The 22,223-nt window shown below is 39.4% G+C and overlaps 1 protein-coding gene across 1 annotated transcript; it reads left to right on the plus strand.

Annotated features, from left to right (window-relative positions):
- Nucleotides 1–1,201: 1,201 nt before the first annotated feature.
- On the plus strand, nucleotides 1,202–21,502 carry ETFA (electron transfer flavoprotein subunit alpha; the record flags this gene model as incomplete). The annotated part of the gene is made up of 7 exons (XM_010172664.1): nucleotides 1,202–1,316; nucleotides 2,544–2,645; nucleotides 3,452–3,520; nucleotides 4,546–4,628; nucleotides 17,110–17,175; nucleotides 20,543–20,623; nucleotides 21,464–21,502. Coding segments are annotated over 7 exons (555 nt in total), but the record flags the coding sequence as incomplete, so codon positions are not given.
- Nucleotides 21,503–22,223: the final 721 nt, after the last annotated feature.

Below are 22,223 nucleotides of genomic sequence, written 5' to 3' on the forward strand. Positions count from 1 at the left end.
TAACTCTACCCTAGCAAAACCAGGACACTTTTCTACATGATCCTGTTGTTAGAACTGCAGAATATGATAGGAATTTTCACTTTACAATCTGAATTGCTGTGGTTCATAAAAATGAAACCTGGGGATGGACACGATACTCCATGTGTGAGAAAGCAAGTAATCCCAACAAGTTTGGTACTATCAGTTAGAAAACAGGTCTGTCACTTTAATTAATAGAATTTGGTAATCTCCTTGATACATACTGTTTTTCTTTCTTAATGCATTTCTGATCAGATTTCATAAAACATAAGACATTAAGTTAATTGTCCAGCTTTATTTAATATGACTAGCAGTAGTTCTGATTTAAGATACCACAGGGTTATTTTTCCTAATTATGAAGACATTGAACTAATTATTTATAATATTTAGTTGAGTTAATTTGTAATTCTTTTTTCAGTCTTGTTCCTCTAATGCTTGTCTGACACTGTGTTTTTAATTTAGATATGAAAGCATTAGGTTGTGTTTCTTAATTTTACTGTACGAGATTGTACCATGTGTACCAACACGGTATTGCATTTTGAGTTACATTACCTGTACATGGTTTTGTGTTGCACTTTTAAGTTGCTTCCCAGTAATTCACTGTTTCAAGATCACTTTGTTTATGAATAGCTGATGTTGCAGCATTTTTCTCTTTTAGTGTTCCCTGCAGTCTCCACTGTGAAGTAAATACCTTATATTATATATTATTGAGAGAAACACAGTCCCACAGATACTTGGGGCAGGCCAACTGTCTACTGTTTTGGTGAATTCATGCAACAGGATAAAAGATCTACTTTGAATTGTAGATGCTCTTTATGTTTAAGAATGACACTTTCAAAGTTGGGGGTTTTTTCAACCCCTTCCAGAATTTAAAAGCTCACTCATAAGAGATTATTTGAATGCTCTGTGTCCTTTAAATAGATAATTTGTTATCATACTTCAGAAACATGGAGCTAAGAAGTAAATTAAAATATTTGTAATCTACGTTTATTAAGTGCCTAGCTTTCAAGTTTTAGTAATCTAGAAGTGCAATTTTGTGAAGTAACTTTCTGAATGTTACCCATTCCAGTAGAATTGCTAATATGTTTCTGGTGTTAATTTTATTTGTTTTTTAAAAAGCATAGTATGCCTGATATCTTTAAAAATATAATGTGGCTCTTGGGTTTTGTTTTTGGTTTTTTTTTTAGGAAATATTATTTGCACTGTGCAATGTGATGAGGCGATTAAAGTATTTACTGTACGGGGAACCTCTTTTGAGGCTGCACCAACAAGTGGTGGTAGTGCCAGTTTAGAAAAGTGTGAGTATCTGTTCTGCTATTTTGCTGTTTCCTGTAATAGATTTAGTTTTGCTCATCGGACAGTGATGTTTTGCAGAAGTATTTGGCAAAACAAACTGATAGTCATAATCGTAGCTTTACGCTTGTTATATGGATACTTGCACTTTTTAATGATGTCTGGTAAGGGAAGGTACGGATTATTTGCTCACTTGCTACCTTTTCTTTGACCAGAAATGGAGATTATCTGTGCTGAAACCTGTGCCTGTTTCACTCGCTGCTTAAAGCTCTGCCACAGCAATCTTGAAACTTTTCCTTATTTAAAGTTACAACTGTTCAAATAGCCAGATTGGTTTTCAGGGCAAGATTGAGCAAAAATAATAGTGGCTTGCTCTCTGCAGTTTTGGTTTAATTGGTCATATTTCAATTGAGATAGGCCACTACAGTGTCTAGCTAAATCAGTAGCAGTTTAAGTTGATTTGAGAACATCCAGTTGTTGTTTTAGATCAGTTTTAACTAAATCAGTTTAAATTACTACATTAATGAACCCAGGGTAGCTTTGATAGTAGAGAAGTCCAGTCACAGAATCACAAAATGGTTGAGGTTGGAAGGGACTTCTTGAGATCCTCTAGTCCAGCCCCCCTGGAGCAGATTGCCTGGGGCTGTGTCCAATTGGGCTTTGAGTATCTCCACAGGTGGAGGCTTCACAACCACTCTGGGCAACCTCTTCCAGTGTTTCATCACCTCTACTGTTTTTCAGGCTGGGCTTTTTTTACTGTGCTGTAAATCCAGCAGAGGCAATTGTTAGTAACGTGCTGCCTGCATGTATGTGCGTCCCAGTCCTCATATTTTTCTGGATGGCTTAACACCTGTCCCTGAACCATCCTGTGTTTCTTAACGTCTATGGATACTTGATACTTAAGAATAGCATTTTGCACTGTCATTGCACTACTTAATTGGTTTGTTTGCCTGTCTTAATCAGAACCACACTTACGATGCTGAGTTAATATTGATGTATTATACAACAGACCTTCGTTTTAGTGCAGTTTGTACTATAGGTTATTTAGACACAACTAATGAGAGAGACTTGTAACTTGGAGCAATAGAGCAATTCCTGGTAGTAGGAAAGCTTGCGGTAGAATTAGTTGTAGAATGAATTTTTGCATTAAGTTTTAGCTCAGATTTAAGAAGTTGAAAATACATGCTTTATCCTTTTTCTTGCGGCTGTTTTTCTTCATCTGATGAATGCAGTAACCCCTCCACCGCCTGTTGGTCTATCTGAATGGATTGAGCAGAAGTTGACTAAAAGTGATCGGCCAGAGCTCACTAGTGCAAAAGTGGTTGTATCGGGTGGTGAGTAGATAATATTAAAATTACGTCACGTTGCATTTAAGTAATGGTGCATCTTGATTAAGTAATATCTGTAGCAGAACACTGTAGTTTGATACATTAAAAAAAAAATGATGTAATTCTGAAATATAGCATGGGGCTCAGTGGGAATGCACCCAACATGTATGTTTAGCAAAGAGGTAAAACAGGAGTTTAACGTGTTCTAGTAGCCTTTTTTAAGAACATGGTCATATTTGGTGAATCCCTTTAAATTTATAGTGATATGAAGTGGTTTTAGATCCAAATCCGTCATGTTTAAAATTATTGCTAACCATTACAGGCAATCCAAACATTATTATGTAATAGATTTAATGATTTTTAAAATCATTATGTTTGTATTCTGCTCTTCAGGTATAAAGTGATGGACTGTGATTTTACTGTATGCCTACAGCTAAAAAAACTATTCCTTAGCTATCCCGCTACAGAGTTTTGTTTCTAAAGCCAGTAGAGGGAGCACAAATTAGGAAAAAAATCCTGTTTTCCTGATTTCAAAGAATGATCTTGATGGTGCTGTGTGTAGGAGGTAAACTAGACAGAGTGCTGTTGGTTTATACATATGAAATAATAATAATATTAATCACAAAGACAAAAGCTAAATCTCCATATGTTAAATACTATTTAGTAATAGATCCAAAAATACCTTATGCAAGTGTATATTTGTGCCTTTGCAAAGGCAAATACTCATACAGAAAGTTTATGTAGGCTATAAAAAAGTGCTAAAGCATATTATGTTCCTCTTTCTTCATCTTTTTTTGTTCTTAACTTTCAAGGAAGAGGCTTGAAGAGCGGGGAAAATTTTAAGTTGTTATATGATCTTGCAGATCAGTTGCATGCTGCAGGTAAACCTTTTGTCCTCCTTTTTTTTAACTCTCCTTATTATATTTAAAAAGCTCACATTAACATTCATCTTAAGTCTTTTATTTTCATGTGGCTATCAAATAAATTCTTAAAATCCTGTTAGTTTGGGCATAGATTAAGTTTTGTCTTGTCCTTGTGGTCAACTGTGTATTTAGATGCCCGTGTATGAAGCAAAATACTAAACGGCAATATTCCCTGCCCTTCTCAAATCTCCTGTACACAAGCTGACAATCAGAAAATGAAGTTGTATAAATTAAAAAAAGACCTTAGCTCACTTTAAAGAGCTGATATTGTCTTCATACATCCTTATATGCTACGCCTTTACAGAATCCCTTTCACAGTCCTTGTAGTTCGAGCAGCTCTGTCTTTTTGCTCATCTTCTGTATTAACAGGAGAAAACTGGCCATGTACAGTGTTTCAGCAAAGTATTTTAAGTAAAGGTTGGGGGAGGAGAAGGAACTGTTTGCATTAACATTTTAGCTATATTAGTTTTAGATTTTACATGTAATAATAAATTTGAAGTTTTACATTAATGGCTTTGTTTTTAAATTCACTAAATGTGGTATTTTCAAGTTTACTTTGATATTTTTCTTTACTGTTCCTGACTTTTGAGTTCCACAGCAATACAAGATGGCACATGTGTTCTGTTCAGACTTGGAGGAACATTATGGGAAGGCATTTGTGGGAAAATCCTCTTTTGACAAAGCAACAAGAGAAAATAATGGAAATATGCCAGACTAAAATCCTTGGTTTTAAATATTTGGCCCTTTGGTGCTGGGAGTAAGGATTTCCTGTTGCTTATGAAGTGCATTAGCACTTAGTATTTGGAAGTTTCAGCCAGTGGTATAGAGAGGGATTACTATAAGAGCTCTTAAGAGGGAAGTTTCTAAATACATGCCCTTAGAGTGTGGGACCCTTCAGTAAAATCCATGTGCTTTTATGGTGATATAAATTTGGCTCACTAATATTTTAAAAGAAAACACTGGAAATATTTTCTTTCAACTAGTTGGAGCTTCCCGTGCAGCTGTTGATGCTGGCTTTGTTCCTAATGACATGCAAGTTGGACAGACAGGCAAAATAGTAGCACCAGTAAGTATGGAATTATCTTTCATAAAAGAGCTGTGATGTTTTCTAGCATGCATTTTCCTTCAAAGCAAATGCTTAGAAATGAGCAAAGTCTGAATACTGAGCCTAAGAGGAAAAATCTTGGTGTGCCCAGTGTGATATTGTCACGTGGCCATGCATTTGCAAAATGACAGTAGCAGGCTGTGATGTAGATCTCTACTTTGGGTCCATCAGAAATGTTCTGCAGACAGTTTTGTCAGAGGTTTTGCATGCTGGGTTTTTGCATAGCTGCCTGTGCTGAACCTTTTTTTGGTTTTCTAATGGCCATCGTTGATGTGCTAAAAAGTGTCATTACCATCATGCACTGGAAATATGTGATTTGATCTCTGGGAAGTGCTTTTTGTTTTTCTTTTTTTTTTTTTACAGATGATTTTTTTTATTTTTATTTTACATTTTGGTAACTAACTGGATTATTGCATTACATTCTAAGCAAAATTTTTGTAGGAGATGAAAGTGCAAGAAACTTGAGAGAAATAATTTACAAATTGGCTGCTGTAGAGTGAAATACCAAGAAGGCCATACTCTAATGAGTGGCTTAATGTTGGGAAATAACATGCTGCACATCTTTTCTGCTATGCATCCTGATACCACAAGGGACTGATTTCTGTCTCTGTGGTTTCTTTGATCTGGGGGGTCTTTCTGTAGAAGTCTGAGACTGCTTTCATTGTTCCTTATGACCTGGGGAAAGTGGTAGTCAGATAAAACACACTTTAGCATTTGTAAAGAAGAAGGTACAAGTGTAGTTCATCTCGGTGTGGGGTAGAATGTGCGCTAGCACGTACTGAGATGTGATAATCATGGACACGAGCAGGGAATTGTGCCTGAGAACATGGGCAGGTATGGAAATCTCTCAGATACACTTTGAGCTACGTAACTGAGTAAACATTTAGCCTTCCTGTAAGCAGCTCTCTTTGATGAGTGTATATGGCAACAGAAGACACCAGAGATCAACTTTTTACTTTTTAATGGTTTAATGAGACCAGAAGGGAAGAGTGAGCTGGAACTTGGTAGAAAGACTTGTCATATTTCAACTGCTGCATTTACCAAATTGCATTAATTTAAATAATGCTAAAAAGCTGTACATATCCAAAGCCTTGATAGGATCTGAAATGTTTTGCCTTTGTACCATTACGAGCTGCAAGTTCAAGAAGTTCAAACCATGACTGTTATTTCTCCAGTAATACATCCAGCAGGATAGAGCAGTACTTGAAGTTATCAAAGACAGGAATTTGTAATTCCTGGAGTCTGTTGTCAGTTCTGCCTGCTAGGTTTTCTTGAACAAGAGATGTTTGCTGGTATTATTTTTTTTTTTCAAGTCTTCATCAGAGGCCTTGTGATGATAGCCCTGTAGGACTACGTGGAGCTATTTCTAGAGACAGTAACTTTTAACTTGTAAATCTATATGATAACCAACTACTATAAGAAACAGCCTCTGAGAAATAGACCTACTGATAAGACTTAAGGTCTATTTGGTTGCATACTGTGTCCTTCCAAAATCTTGGTAGCAGTGATATTAACCTCTGCTATGCAATGAAATGGTGAGGCTTTACAGATCATATGTGCAACCCTAATTCTTCCTTCCTGTGGCGTCTTGTGCATAGTATGTAATTGTTTATATTTTTGGACATAGTGCAGGACAGCTATAGCCTCCAGTGAAATACTTCCTTGTATTTAAATATAATGTACTTTCTTTTGATCACACAGTAGGCATAAGGTTCAGCGTATTGTAGCTATAGGTCTCAGCAAGCTAGCCAGCACTAATTCAGTAAGTGCAACTGCAACGTATATGGAAATTGCATGTTGCAAAGAAGGCAGAGTTGGTTGCCATAAGGAGACAATCTTAGTTGGTTGTTATGTACCCAAACCTTTGAATACAAGGGAGTAAACTCATTGTCATTTAACTGCGTATTTTGAAAGGGCATGAGATGAGACTGGCCATCCTTAGTTCTTCACTACCCAAATATCCATTAATGAAGTGGAAAATGCTAATTTGAAGACAGCTCAGTTCTGGTTTGTGTGTCTCAAGGCTCAACAATGAACATTCTTTCCAGAGTCAAGGGCATATAAACAATTATGTTGAAACAAAAAAGACTAGTTTTTGATGAAGATGTAGTGCTATAACTTGCCACAGATGGCTCATAGCAACATGTGAAAGTCATAAGAATATACAGTCACATCACAGGATCACGTCAATGTCATCGTTGTCATCTTCTAGAGGATTGTTAAAATAGCCATTAGTCAGTCAGGACTGACCAATGAATGTTCAACTGTTTTGTCAATAAACGATCCTAACTGGCACAACTGCATGGTGCTACATCTTCTTGTCAGCATTTCTCTCTCAGCTCCCCTCTTAAGAAATATTTCTTAAGTAGTGAGTTCTTCAGAGTAATGCAAAATCTTTTTTCAGATTGTTCAAATATTTTTTTCTGGATCTTGAAATACATGCAAGGCCAGCATCCAGTGACCTAGAAGTGTAGAAAATATTTTATGTTAATTGTAATGAAAGTGCAAATTGAATTGATAATAAGCCCTCAGATTTGCTGACTAGAGGAATGAATTTTTCAATGTACTGGATAGGTATCTTAAATAAAAGGCAGTTCAAAGCTGCAAATTCTTAACTTCACCTGTTTAATTCTACTTCACTGTCCTTTTGGTACTTAGGTAGCAAATAATTCTGTACAGTGGAAGATAGAGTTCACTTAAAGAAGGAGTAGCACTGAATTTTCTTGATCAGATCAAGATTATACTGGCTATTTTAACAATCCTCTAGAAGATGACAGCTTTCTCTTCCTGTGAAAGGTGTGCTGGATATCGCTAGTTCAGGGAGAGCTCATGCCATTTTATTTGGAAAATTGCAAAGCAGATTTGTATGCAGTTGCTTAGTTATGAGCTGAGACCTGAGGTTTGTGTTTAGTTTTGAACTCCGATTGACGTGGTGCGTGCCCTCCTGGGCCTGTGGGTTTTAGGCAGGGGAAGAATCTTAGACACAAGAAGCTGTTGGGGTTTAAGACATACTTGCTCTCCTGTGCAGCTGTTTGTTTCTGGTGGGAAAGTATCTTAGCGTATGCTCTTACTCTTCTATTAATAGTCTCTTGCCCAGTCTCAGTGGAGGATTGGAATGCACTGTTTTTAAAGGACTCTGGAATTGGGTCATTTTTGAGACTACAGAGGGTTTAGAAGAGTTAGTTACAAGCTCAGGGGAGGTGCTTCTACTGCTTCTTGTGTATGACTGCTGGCGAGGCTTTCTGTGCTGATCATTGGGTAAGAAGGTAATAATCTAAAAGACCTGTTTTTTTTTCCCCTTGTGCCTTTGATTGTGGATTTGTTGAAGGAAAGGTAATTTTGGTCATTGGTCCTTCACTAATTCTGTGACTGGCTTCAGATTTTAGGAGTGCAGCCCAGGCAGTTCATCACAGGACAGGAGAACCTCCCAGCCACAGCAGTTTTCCTGAAGTGCTGATGTATTAATACATGAACAAACTGCCAGTCAAGAAACGATTGTAGTTCGTTTTGCTTAAATAGTGAAAGAATAAAGTTAATTAAGGATTACAAATTTCCCCTTCTTCCTGTTTAAGAATTAGTTCTGTACAGTGCATCTACACTTTCAAATTAGCCTTGGATCTCTAAATGTTGAGCTTTTGTTCATGTTGGATTTTATGCATTTTATTGGGTTTTTTTGTCTGGATCTTTGGTAATTTTTCTTTTGTATAATTTTATTCCAGTTGTTAAAATGTTTGGTGTGTTATTTTTGTTTCTGTTAATAGCTTTTTTACCTGTTGATTTCAGATGTTTGCAGTTCCTGTTTGAACATTCTCTCTTATGAAAGAGAAGGCTGATTTGTGTTATTAGATGAGATGGAAGGAAAGAAATTTTCAGGCATAAGTGGATATATTAAAATATAATGTGTTACTTTCCTAATTAAAAAAATAATTTATTCCATGTCTTTAGTTAGTGACAACTATTTTAGTAGCGTTTTTTTGTTTTTGTTTTTTTAATTATAAGCTAGTTGTTTTCCACTATTTCTTATATGCAGAAGTTCTGCAGAAAAATTAAATTCAGTTTGCAGATTAAACACTGTATGTAGTTTCTCTTTAAGAAAAAAGCCCTTGTAAGAATGTTCAAATTATTGGTTTTGTATAAAATATCCCTCTGATGAGTGCCTACTGTTAAGTATATCCAGTTAGAAAATACTAAATTTCCTGCAGAAATCAAGCCTCTCACTGCCACTCCATAGTAACTGCTATTTTTAGATAAGAAATTTCAAATAGTCAGGGGTGTTAGTTTTCATTTTCACACAAAGTAAAAATCTTCCCAGTTCTTTTTATCTTGTTCACAAAAAAAAGGGGAAAAACGAGAACAAAAGGGAGGAGGAGAAGAAAGGTAAATAATGTTTTTCAGTTATTTAAAACTTCTATAAATGGGACACAAATGCTTCATTTATTGGTTCAGTATTAGCTTTTCTTTCCCAAGGTATAATTAGCAACATTTCTAACCTACACAGAAGTATGTCATCTTTCTCATGAACTTGCATAATTTGTCTAATATTTAAACAAAAAACTTTTGACTTGTGAGAAAAGGAAAGTGACTGCTATAAGCCTTAACTAGCTTCTGTTAGCTTCTGAACTGTGACCTTTGTAGCACAGATTTTTGAGGAAGGGGCATATAGCGGATGAATTGAATGCCTACAAATAGGTACCTAATGCTGCTTTAGCCATCTGAGATATAAAAAGTCGATTCACAGGGCTGGTCCCCCACTGTGTAGCACCTGGAAACTTCCTACTGGGGCAGCATCTGTGATTCAGGTGGGAAATCCTACACTGTCTGCATGCCACTAGGCACCTATGTTTGGACACCCAGATTGTTCCCGTGGTCTCCCAAGTTTTCCTTTGTGTCCTATTCTAATTATATTGTCCCTTTTAGCTTTTGAAGGAAGATGGGTTTGTGCTGGGCTTATCTCGCTCTCAACTTCTTATCCCCAGAAAACAAAAAAAACCTCAGTGGCACTGAGAGTTGCCTTTTTTTGGAAAGTATGTGTCATTTTAGGCTGTTTATTTTGTTGTCTTCTGATCGTGTGAAGGATCTGCTGCTGCCTGACAGGCATCCTTCTAGTTTAGTCTCTTCAGAGTTTAAATACTCTTAAATTTATTTTCCTCTTTTGAAGTCTTATGTTCTTTTGGAGTCCAGTTCTATTACTGCTTTAGCTTTCTTTGTAGGTTTTCCTAGCTGGCAATAGGGAGGACATTGCCAGACCAGTATTTCACAGTTGTAGGACTCAGGGTGTCCATCCACGCTTAGCCATCAGTTGACCATGGCTGGAAGACCTCACCTTCACCATCTCAGACTGTATTGCCAGGTTTTCTTGAGGAGGGGGCAGTACAGAGGGTACATCCAGCAGGGAAAGTGCAGCCAGGCAGCACTCTTCTGGGTAGTTTTTTTTTTTTTCCCCAGGTGTTCAGTTGCTGCTGTCTTGTTACTTTCAACATTGGGCACAAAATACAGTTCTAAAAGATGACAAGAAATTGAGATGGAAAACTCAGGAAGGCAGGAGTTGGGAAATATATGATGTGGTAATAATTGACACTGGATTAGATGATTGTGCTAGAAATGGATATTGCATATGCTGAGAAACATCGGGTGGGGAAGGCAGATGGGAATTCAGTGTAGTTCTGCTGTGATTGCCAGGTGCAAACTGGCTGACCTGCTTAGCTTCAGTGCTTAAGCTTTGATTTCATACCAGAGGGTCTCTCTGGATGTAATGGATTGCAGGAACTTCAAAAGGGAGGCAGATTTACAACTGTCAGGAACTGACAGTAATATTGAGGGGAAAAGAGGCATGTTACAGAGGTACAGCTTCTGTTGAGATGCTGAAGAGTGAGATGTTGGTTCATTGAAAGGCACTAAAGCTGTGGAAGAACAGGAACAACTTGAGGTGTTAGGTTAGGTAGAAAATGCATGAGTGGGATGAAATTAGAAGCAGGAAAAAGAAGGCTGGATAGCAAGGGAACATTTCCTGCCAGAGAGAAACATGAAGGTGCAAAATGGTCTTCTACAGAGCAGTGGAATTACAGAATCATAGAATAGTTTGACCATTACAATAATCTAGTCCAACCATAAACATAGCGTTGCCAAGTTCACCACTAAAGCATGTCCCCAGGTACTACATCTACACATCCTTTAAATACCTCAAGTGATGGTGACTCCACCACTTCCCTGGGCAGCCTCTTCCAATACTTGACAACCCTTTCAATGAAGAATTTTTTCCTAATATCCAACCTAAACCTCCCTTGGTGCAACTCAAGGCCATTCCCTCTTGTCCAATCACTTGTTATTTGGGAGAAGAGACCAACACCCACCTCAATACAAACTCCTTTTAGGTAGTTGTAGAGAGCAATAGGGTCTCCCATCAGCCTTCCCTTCTGCAGACTAAACAATCCCAGTTCCCTCAGCCGCTCCTCATAGGAATTCCTGTTCCCGTAAGCTGCTCCTCATAAGAATTCCTGTTGCTCTACTGCTTTTACAAGAGGATGGGACACTTTCTGGGCTTGTATTTTACTAGGCAGTCCCTTTCAGTGCAGTGAGAGGCTTTCTGGCACTTAAGTAGTCATCTTCTTGCTTTGGGCGTAGCAGAAGGGAGAAAGACTATCATATTATTTATGTTATTCCTGTATTTCATATTTCTTTGTGTTTGGTGGCAAAGCAATCACATACTTCACCTAGCCTGTTGTTTTTTGGTTTGTTTGTTGTTTTTTTTTTCTCTAAAATGCATGAGTGACTCATGGTTTCATTGTGTAATTAGTGGATACTAATGGTTTCATTGTGTAAGGAGTGGATACTAACTCTTCCTCAGTGTAACTTCCCATTGCTTTCTTAGGGATAATTTGCTTGCTCGGGTTAGCATATCTGTTAAGTTTTGTTTCCCTTCATTCTCTTGTGGGGAAGTGTAGAAAAAAAAACAAGGTATATTTTATTCCAGTATTTCTGTTCCTTTTTGTTCTTTGGCTCTTACCCAGCATTACTAACAACAGAATGAACTAATTAATTCCCTTAGCTTTATGAGAAGTGTCACTCAGGTTGTCTTGATTTTACTCACTTTAAAAAGTGTTCTACTCCTTGCTTATCAATGATAATATGTTCATTACTTCCTAATTTGTTACACATACAAGAAAATACCGAGATACTGAAGCTTCTGTATTCAAACACATTGTACATTACTTATTTTCTCCTGCCTTCAGCTAGCTGCTCTGTAGGCATGTATTATTTGTACCTGATGTTTGTGGGTTTCATTAGCAGACCAGCGGGTGCACTTTTCATTGTACAAATGGTTGAGGCTGTTAGGTAGCTAGCAGATGGGAATAGCACTGAGAACACTGACCATGCTTGGGAAATTGTTTTTGGAATATCTCCTCTGATAATTCACTATTGTTGAAAAGTAGCTTTATAGTAGCAAACTTTAGAGAGCTGTTTGTATGCAGCTGGGACTGAATTTACAGACTACCTTTCTCTGACTTGCTAAAAAGCTAAGGATTGACAACCCCTTTCATCCTGCATTATCCAGTGTAGCTTTTAACTCCAAGAAAACTATGTTCACAAATTGATGCTCTGCTCCTCTGGGGTTGGTGCAGAAACATTAAATTGTACTAAAATATTCATATGTGAGTGCATTTAGCTGAAAGCAATTGATGTGCTTTTCCCTAGAGAGAGAAAAAAAAAATTGCTGTATGGCCCTGCACTCCAGCGGACACCCTAACAATGCTTAAGAGTAATTACATAGCTTGGTTGATCAAGGGTTCTTAAAGTGAAAAATAAACTGTAGTTGCAGTAGAGTTTAGCAACGTGTGTTTCTTGAATGGAACATATTCAGCTGCATCAAAGGAGCACATACTGGATAATTGTTTGATATACAGTGTAACATATATGAACTAGTGTCAAGCCAGAAAATATTTTATTGGGTTAATAGCTTGTAATTGGAAGGAATCTCTTGTATAAAGCAACTTTCATTACAAAGATTTCTTTCTAATTTCATTGTCCTTTCACTCTTGCAAAGAAAATAAAATATCTGAGCTGCCTTTAAAAAGAGAACATGTGCCAAAGGGGTTTATTAAACTAGCCTGTTTAAAAGCATGCCACTGGTAGGATGATAAATTGATGTACACTGAGGGTTTTCAGCGTAATTCAAAAATTGGCATAAAAATCAATAGTAGCTGATGGCATGCTTGCAAAGTAACTACCTCATCTTGTGTTGCACCTGTGGAAGATGCACAGTAGTCTCTTAGAGCAGCCTTCAAAGTCACTGTAACTTACAACTAAACATGGTTCTTGTGGTTTTCTTAAGGAAATGTACCTTAACTGCCTCAAGACAGCCTAAGGCATTTTTAATATTCTCATAAGTAAAAAGGAAGTAATATTATGTACCACAAATTATTCTGTAAATAATTGGAAGAGTCAGTATGCACAGGAAAATAACTGCATTGGTATGTTCATAATTATAATCATCCACATATGGCACTCTTGTGACATTTTCCAGACAGCATATAACTGGCTATATGGATTCTGGAGTCAGTTGTGCAGATTTGTGCACGTGAAGTCTCGTGGACTTGCTGTAGATGCTCATAATGGAAATTGGGGACATTTAAAGAAGAAATAGGAATTTAGAGGATGGTTAAGGGTTTTTTTTTTTTTCTTCATTTTAATCATTAGCATGCAATGACTTCTCTGCAAGACATACCATGGTCATGTTTGTCAAAAAACAATACAAGGCTAGTTTAATACTTTAAATAGCAAACGAGAAGTTAGATTCTTGATTTGGAATCTTGCCTTTGAATAGGATGAATTTGGGAGTTGGAGTTGGTGTGGGGTTGTTTTTTTTTAGGGTTGTTGTGATGCAAATCTGTGCTTACAAAGTTTGAGGTCTCTGTTAGGGCTCTGACTCCCACTGGGGTCTCATGGGATATTGTGTGGCAGGACAAATTAAAACACTCTTGGCCTTTGTGACAGTTTGCTGGCAGAATCAGCTTTGGCTGCTGCTGTAGCCCTTGTGAGAAGTGTGATGGGTATATTATGTGCTGACGCTCCCACCTTCACGTGTTCCCATTACTGACATACCACGCCCTTTCTGCAGTAGCACATCTTCAATGTAAGTACTTCCTGATGCTGCCTTCCTGCCCTCTGCTTCGTACGCTCTTTGGCTATTTGGTCCGTTCAACTTCCTGTGCCCTCCAGTGTGCTCTTTCTTACTGTTAGCTCTGTTCTCTGGTGTCCCCCTGTGCTGATGTCTGCTATCTGTTTAATAAAAAATAAAGATTTGTGGCATGGCTGTGACATCTGTACAGTCATTATTTTCTGAAATAAAGTTACTGTGAGGCAAGACAATTGTCTAATCTGATGCTATGTCCTTAAATACCACCAAAACTTTGACTTACCTTTAACTGCCTTTGGGACTTCATCTTGTGTCAGGCAGTGCAGTGAGCCCCTTGGTACAGAATCTGTGTGCTGTTTTGTTAAAGACATTCTCACATGGCACAGTGCTGGCAGCAGCCCTTCAGAAAAAACCTGCCTGTGCACACGCACCAGGGAGTGATGAATGCCACTCCATGTCCTGGCCTTTGACTTAAGTGCCTGTAATTGTAGGCTCTGGATCAGCCACCTGACAGCAGTAATGAGAGCAGCTTCCAGGGATGCAAAAAGCAGAAAAAAATGTGAAGTTGGTGTAAAGCCATCCTTGTTGGCACCTGAGGTGCAATCCAGACTCTGGTTCATGCCATTTTGTGCCTTGGCATGGGTCTCCGGCACAGATGAGCTCTGAAGAACTGAGATCTCCTTCCAGACCTCAATGTGCTTTCTGCTGCGATGGCAGGCATGTCACACAACGCAACTGGAAGTGCTGCTGATCCGTGCTACTGATCTGCTTGCCTTTTCCCTCCCTCACTTACTTCATAGTGCTTGGGGCTACAGTCTGGACTAGGGACTTTGAACACTTAACACAGTAGAAATGATAGGACTCAGCAAAATGCATGCCAGAAGTTAATGATTTCAGGGAAAACATCAAAACAAGGGTATTACCCTGAAAACAACTTAGAGATCTGAATTTCTTTTATGGCCTCTCTGGATGACCAGTTGAATTCCCTCCTTGGACAGTACTGAACAGTTCTGAATCTTTATCATTCAGACCTTGTGGGTCCTTTGTTTCCCTCCTACTAAATTGTAGAATAAATCTAAACTAAGATTTAAGCAGCCAAATGTATTTTACAGTATGGAACTGTCAGTAAGAAACATGCTGTCCTATATGCTCTTTGTATGAAAGGATTACTGAGGTGATCTGCCATAAATGTTAGAGCCTGCAGAATGGACCAGTTATCTCAGCCAGAGGGCCAACAGCACATAACCTAGAAGGGCAAAGCTTAGATACGAAATAAAGGCTTTTTAGACAAGCCTGGTGATTTACAAATGTCCTTTTAATGAAACATCCTTGTCTTTCCTAGATATTTTAATAGAATCTATACATAGGCATCTGGATCCTCATTAGCTGGATTCTTTCCAAAGACTGAACTTCACAATGTTAAACGGACTGATAAGAGTATCTGGTAGTCTAGATGACTGGCTCTTAATGAATTGCTCTTAAAAAAAAAAAATAATCAAATTACAGTAATGTGTTTTTAAAAAGAGCTTGTATTAAAGACTATATGATGTTAGAATAATTTCTCCTGTAACATCTGTTCTTTTATTTGGTATAATTAAAATATTGCATTCTTACCGTGAGTTCTTATATGGACATATTGTATTACAGTGCAGCTGTGGTTAAAATGCATTGACCTCCAATAGTAATCTACTCAGTAAAAAGCTATTCAGGCTAAGAAATTTCTGAGTGTCTTCAGCAGCTCTGTGTTTTTGTGGAAATACATAGACTAGATTCCGTGTTTCAATTTCAAAGCAAGCCTTTTTAATAGGAAATACTTTGTTCCTGCTCTGTTTTCCTGCCCCTTCAATTATTACAGGAGATAGCTTTTGTAGAAAAGCTTCATAAATTTTATTCATCTATTCCTAATTAAAACCCAGTGTAATAGGTGAAATCTGTAGAAACATCAGAAAGCAATCATTTTTTTTTTTTTTTTTTTCTTTAATTGATCTAATGACTATCAGGCCTGTATGGAAAAAGCAGTCCGCATGGTCTCTGTATTTGAACACCTTCCTTTGCCAGCCTCTTGTGTAGGTCTGTGCCTGTTCCACAGCTGTGCTTTGTTCTGTCATGTTAAAAGCCACTTTACTGTAATGCACATCTTCAGTTGCATAGGGCTAAGATTTTTTGACCCTCTTACCCTCCCTGGCCCCAAAAATAATTTATTGAATTAGATTTGTATGTTCTTAAAAATGGACTAACCTTGGTATTTTTAAAAGAGAAATTCTGTTAGCATTTGAGGTTGTGTCTTTTCTAAGCATGTATAAATACCACCTTTTAATTGGTTTTGACAGATGTTCCCCTAACTAGTTTTGTGTGTTGGAGTTTCCTCTTACGAATGAGTTAGTGCAAAGTACTTTCTTTGGTTTTCCTCTGTAAAATGAGGTAGCGAAACAGTACAAGTTTGAGTGCTTCTTGGACTTGCAGTGGTGGGAAAACTATCACGGAGCTGAAAATATACTTGGGTTTGGATAGATTAGAGCCTGGGTGACTTTCAGCCCGAGGGGCAAAACTGCTTTTCTGCTGTGAATTAAAACTGCCAGTGTAGATCTATTTGCCCATAAATTGTCATTTATTTTGAAAGTAAATCTTTTTGGAGATGCTAGATTGGGAGCCCACAAAGTGTATAAAGATCGACCGCATGTTGGTGCCTACCTGGGCAGCACTTCTTTACTCATTCTGTGTAGGAGTTGATACTGAATGGGGGGAGAAAAGCTTTAGGGCATATGAACATTGAGGGTTGACATAAATCATAGAAGCTGTACCTGCAAGTGTATGTAATGCACTAACCCGCTTCAGTATCTGAAATGTTATATCCTGCCATGTAGGAAACTTTTTAAAGGTTTAAACACTTGAATTTCAGCTTTGTGCATTCTGTCTTATTTGAAGGATCCCAGAGGCTTCAAACAAAAAAGCCTGGGTTTTTTCTGTAGCTGCATTATCCAGTTGTAGGTTATCTTGCTTAATATTTGTGCTGGGAATCTCCAGGGTCCTGGATAACACTGCCCTGTCCTCTAGCTGAGCAGTGTCTTAAGTTTGATGCAGCTCTCTTTCCTCCCCATCAGCCTTTGCCAGACACCCCTTTGGGATTCTCCCTTTACAGTGACATTGCATCCCCAAGTGGGGAAGGGAACCAGTTGTCAGCTGCCTTTAATACTGAAAACTACTGTCAGTAAAAACTACTGCATGTGACTGATTGCGAGTAAGGTTTGTGCGAGTTTACTGAAACTATGTCGTGGGTACCAGAAATGTCTCGTTTTTGTTTTCTTCTAGGAACTTTATATTGCCGTGGGAATATCTGGAGCAATCCAACACTTGGCTGGGATGAAGGACAGCAAGGTATGTAAAGGTGGATGTGCTAGAAAGGATTTTTGAGGAAGGAAATGAGTTGACTTCCTTGCTTTTACATCAGTACTCAAGCCAGATTTTCTTTTCTTTTTTTAAATGGTTAAAATTGCCAGTTTGCTTCTTTAAAACACGCTAGCCCTCTAAGTCTTGCCAAAAAAAAAAAGATGCTGTGGCAAAACACCTAACAAAGTAGAAAAACCATTGCAGTACAACCCAAAGTGGTAAGTAGAAGCAGCTAATTGACTTTGTTTATTTTTTTACAGACAGAACACATAGGTCTGAATTGTATACAATAGTTTCATTTGCATTTATTTCAGAGTATGACGTATTAATTCATGCATAACAATGTGCAGTTTGAATTATGAACTTACTATTCCATAAAGAAAAAGATGTGTCTGACATTCCTGCATTTAGCCATTCAAATGGAAACCTATTATAAAATGGCAGTAAAACTTTAAAAGGTTTAACTTGTTCCTTGCCAAAGCAAATAACCTGAAATTGGAATTGCCAGCTTGGTCCACAGTGCAGTGTTTGGAAAGAGGAGCAAAATTACCTGCTGAATCATACTATCAAGTAGCAAACATCAACAAGCGTAGGTTGTCCTGCCTCCCCGCAAGTAATTTTAGAAAAAGTACAGATACTTTTTTTTTTTTTTTCCTGTTTCCAGGGAACAAATTTATGCTTTCTGGCAGAAACCAATCCCAGAACTTTGCATAGCTTATCAAACTGAGGTGTGCAAAATGGTACAGGCAGATCCTTGTGCTTAACCAGTCACAGACTAGTGAATGTATGTGATTGGTAATTGTCCTCACAAGCTGGCCTGTGTGGTAGGATGATCTTTGCTTTCTTACACTTTAGTTCTTTTTGCATATATATATATGTGTGTGTGTGTGTGTGTGTATATATATATAAAAATATATAAATTTTTAATTATTATTATTATTTTTTTGCGGGGGGGGAATCATGTAAGCTGGATTTGGGATACAGCACCCTAGAAGATCCTTGGTCTTCTAAAATCAGGGACTCAAGCTGTGGCAGCAGTAGTCAACACAATGGAGAAAAACCAACCAAAATTAGAAATTAAGGATGAACGATGGTCTGGGAGGGAGGTCACTGTTGGGAAGTGTGAATAACAGTATCTGTAGCAGTGTATTCTCACCGGTCTTAGCAGAACAGCGTTGCCATAGTCTCTTCTACTCACAGTGCAGCAACAGGGAGACAGCAGGGACAGTCAGACAGCGGGAGAGTCTGTGAGAGCAGCACTGGTGCGGTCCTACCACGGTCATCCTCTGCTCCCTCTGGACTCTGCTGATGGGTTACGGTGTTAAAAGTGTCTTTGTTTTGGGGCGTTTAGTCTCCAGCTGTGCTTTTGGGTGAGGGAGAAGGTGGGCAGGTGGGATTAGTAGTATCAGCCACTGACTGAGAACTGTGTATTTAAAAGCTGTTTAAAACTTGATCTTGACCCTGTTTGTATTTCTCTCCTGCCTTATCTCAGTTGAGACTATCAGTGGTACTGGGGGGCTGATTCTTTAAGTGGCAGGATTTCCTTTGATACAAAAATACTGAGCAGCAATATTGTCCTGTGCTGTACCAGCAAAACCTCTGCTTTTTTGCCTTTTCCAATGCCATGTTTGATGTTTTGAGATGTTCTTTTATAGGAAATAAGGACAGATGAAATTTCTCAATATGAGATGCATACTTAACAGTTTCATTTCCCCCATATATTGTAATTTTTTCTAGTGTCAACAAATGCGTGTCTTGTAAAATTCAGTTTTACTGATTTGCATTTGAAATATGTTCTGCTTTCCTTTTAGCCAACACACATAGGTTACTGAGAAGATACAATTTTTACAAAGATAAAGAATTCTGCAGCTTGGGAACTCTCTGGAGTGTCCCCCATCTTCCCTCAGCACTGTGAATTACCTGGCATTGTGAACTTGTGCATTTCAGGATATGTTCTCCAAAGTAGTCAGAGGCTTTCTACCAAGTGAAATGTATAATTTATTTGTCCTTTTCCAGCAAGGTAGAAAAATGCAGCTTTTGAGGGGACATGGAGAATTGTCGTTGCTTTCTTTCCTTATTTTTAATTCCCTCATGAGGTAGTTACAGTATCTTTTTCTTTTTTTTTTTTAAGAGATTTAATCTGCAAAGTTCTGTTGCAAGCGGTAGAGAACCAGATGTTACTAAAAAGTTCCTGCAGCTAATGCAGACAGAGGAAGGACTAGGCTGACAAACTAAGAAAGTTTTGCATGCAACTGGTGTTAATTATTTTTGTGATAAGGACAGAGCCGGCAGCCAGTCCTCAGCATTAGCCCTGGTGAATGGTTCTGGAAAGCACAGTCAGGCCTCAGAGCACAGGTCAAGTCTTTATTAAGCTAATATCCTCGGGTATCACAGCTGGGGTTTTGCTTCCTGCACTGCAGAACTGTCAGCGGAGGCTTGCATTTGCAAATGGGGTAACTGAAATAAAACAATAAAACTTTGGGAAAAACATTTCAGGGGAAGCATTACTGGAATACTTGCAGGGAGCTGGCAAGAGGGCAGGGGCAGCGCTCTGCTGTAGGTGCCCTCTTGCACATATGATGTGGTCCTTCTTTATAGCGAGTCACAGGATACAAATGACCTGTGAAGAAAAAAAATATTTCTCTGGGCCTAAAAACACAGGTAAGTGTATGGAATGACTGATGGGTTAGAGCTGTCCCGAGAGGAGTCTTGTCTCACATCAGAGTTCCCACTGGCAGCGCGCAGGTGGAAAGGCAATGTTGGAGTGCTGTGGTTTTGCCATCTTTGGTTTGTTTTTTTTTTTTTACTTTATGGAGTGGTCCCTGTCCCACTGTAGATTTTGCTCTGGACACCCAGGCTTAGTTTGCTGGAAGCTGTCACAGACATTTACAGAATGATTTACCTGTATAGCAGAGTTTAAACCAGGAAGGACATTTTTCTGGACTGTTGCGTTGGGATTTTGATCATGTGCATTTTTCTACTGTGTGGCAAACTGAAGTGATGTGTGTCTTTAGGCATGGCTTTATTGTACTTGTTTTAAATGCTGCCTCTGAGTTCTAGCTGTAGATGATCTTGCAGATCATCTTTTGTAGTATTTTTTTTTCTAGACTCTTTTTCAAGAGGGAAGGATAGCTCTGGTGTATGCAGTGAGCAAGGAAGGAAGGTTTTGAGGGATGAGGTTTCTTTTTGAGATGGGAAGGAGAAATGTTTGCTAAATGCTGCCATCCCTATCTTCTACTTCTTGGCGCATGGAGAGACTTCAGCCCGTGTTTCCTAGATAAGGCCTGTCACTGTAATCCAGCCCTAGATGTTAATCAATATATACATTCACGTGGTGCTTTACTGTTGCTTGCAGACCATTGTTGCTATTAACAAGGATCCAGAAGCTCCAATTTTCCAGGTGGCAGACTATGGACTGGTGGCGGACTTATTTCAGGTGAGGCTAAACTTGGAGATGTGCGGGATAACTGTTTCAGAGATCTAATGATAGCTTAGATTATGTCATGTAAAATGTCTGTGTGAGGGTGTTTGCTTTGAGTTGTTTTGTTAAAGAATTTGCTTTACGATTCCATTATTTGAATGCTCAAAAATTGAATCCTTGCAAGTAGGAAGCTATCGTGTGTTGGGAGGTGTTGCAGCCCGCCTGCGTCTAGTCTAGTTTCCTGAATATGAACCACCTTGAGAAGTAGTTGCCTGTTGGTGCTTACATTTATTTTAAAGCTTCATAAAGCATGAAAGTTCAGAGTTGGCAGGAGGAGTTTTAATTTTTGCCTGGGCTTGCTGCCTTACTGACGCCCATGTGGAACTTACTTGCAGTTCTCTCTGGGAAAATGTTGAGGTGGCTGTAGCTTGCATGTGTGAGCCGCCTGTGTGCACATCCACATGTGTGACTGGTGGGAGCTTGTAGTGGCCCTGTGGAGAAGTGTGGGCAGAAACTCTGCCAGCACTTAATGCCATTCCTGAACTAACGCCCACTGGCTCAGCGGTGAGCACGGGCCTTTTTGTAAGCCAGAGACAAAGTCACATTCTGCAGAAACACCATGTAGACAATTTCCTTAATAAATTTTGTACGAATGCATTATTTCCACCTCATGGAAATGTAGCGCTCTTAAATAATTAAGAGGCTTTATTCAGCGGGAGAGAAGGGGGGGGTACTGTGAGCTGGGGTGACCCACAGCCCCTGGAGTGGTGTGCTGGGCATGAGGGGTGGGGAGTGGGACTGGGGTGGGGCGGGTGAGAGGGAGAGGATGCGCTACCCCGGCACTGGTGTTTGCAGGCGGTGCCAGAGATGACGGAGCTCCTGAAGAAGAAGTGAGCACTGGCGATGGACCCTGCACTGTGTTTGGGGTGAGGAAGAAGCGCAAATAAAGGAGTGTACTGGAAAGAGGTGGGGTCACTGCAGTGTTGGGTGTTTTTTTTCTTTTTGGTGGGCAGTGGGATGGCACGCAGAGTGGTGGTGGTGGGTCAGAAGAAAGGACGATGGAAGGAAGGTAAGACAAGGGAATGTAAGACACATACAAGGCAGAAGGCAGCATGTGTTAGTCTGTGTTTTATTTCCATCCCCACTCTCCTCCCAGCTGCGGTCAGCCCCTGGGTCAGGTCAGGCCCAGGGGCCAGGCTGGGCCCAAGCTGTCCAGCAGCTAAAAAAGTCCTGTCCCTGGTCACCATAGGTCTGTGCTGGCCCCGGGCTGGTGGCCCATCCATGGTGTTCCTGGGCACTACTGGGCTGGCCCCAGGCTGGTGGCAGGTGTCCTGTGGCAGGTTCATAGTCTCTGTTCCCCCAGGCACTGTGGGTCCATGTTGGTCTAAGAGAGGAGGACAATCCATTTGTGCCCAAGAAGACACTGTAGGTCCCAGCTGGCCCAGAGCCAGGGGCAGGGTAGGGCAGGTCCATCATGTGCTACGGACACTGGTGGGCAGAGGCATTGCTGGCTTAGCCCCAGGCTGGTGGCCATTGCAGGAGATGCCACAGCTTGCCTCCAGCACTGCCCCCTTGCCTGTGGCAGCCTTGTACCCCCGCGCCGGCTGTCCCCCCC

Source organism: Antrostomus carolinensis, unplaced genomic scaffold (assembly GCF_000700745.2).
Source record: "Antrostomus carolinensis isolate BGI_N321 unplaced genomic scaffold, ASM70074v2 scaffold18067, whole genome shotgun sequence".
Lineage (NCBI taxonomy): Eukaryota > Metazoa > Chordata > Aves > Caprimulgiformes > Caprimulgidae > Antrostomus > Antrostomus carolinensis.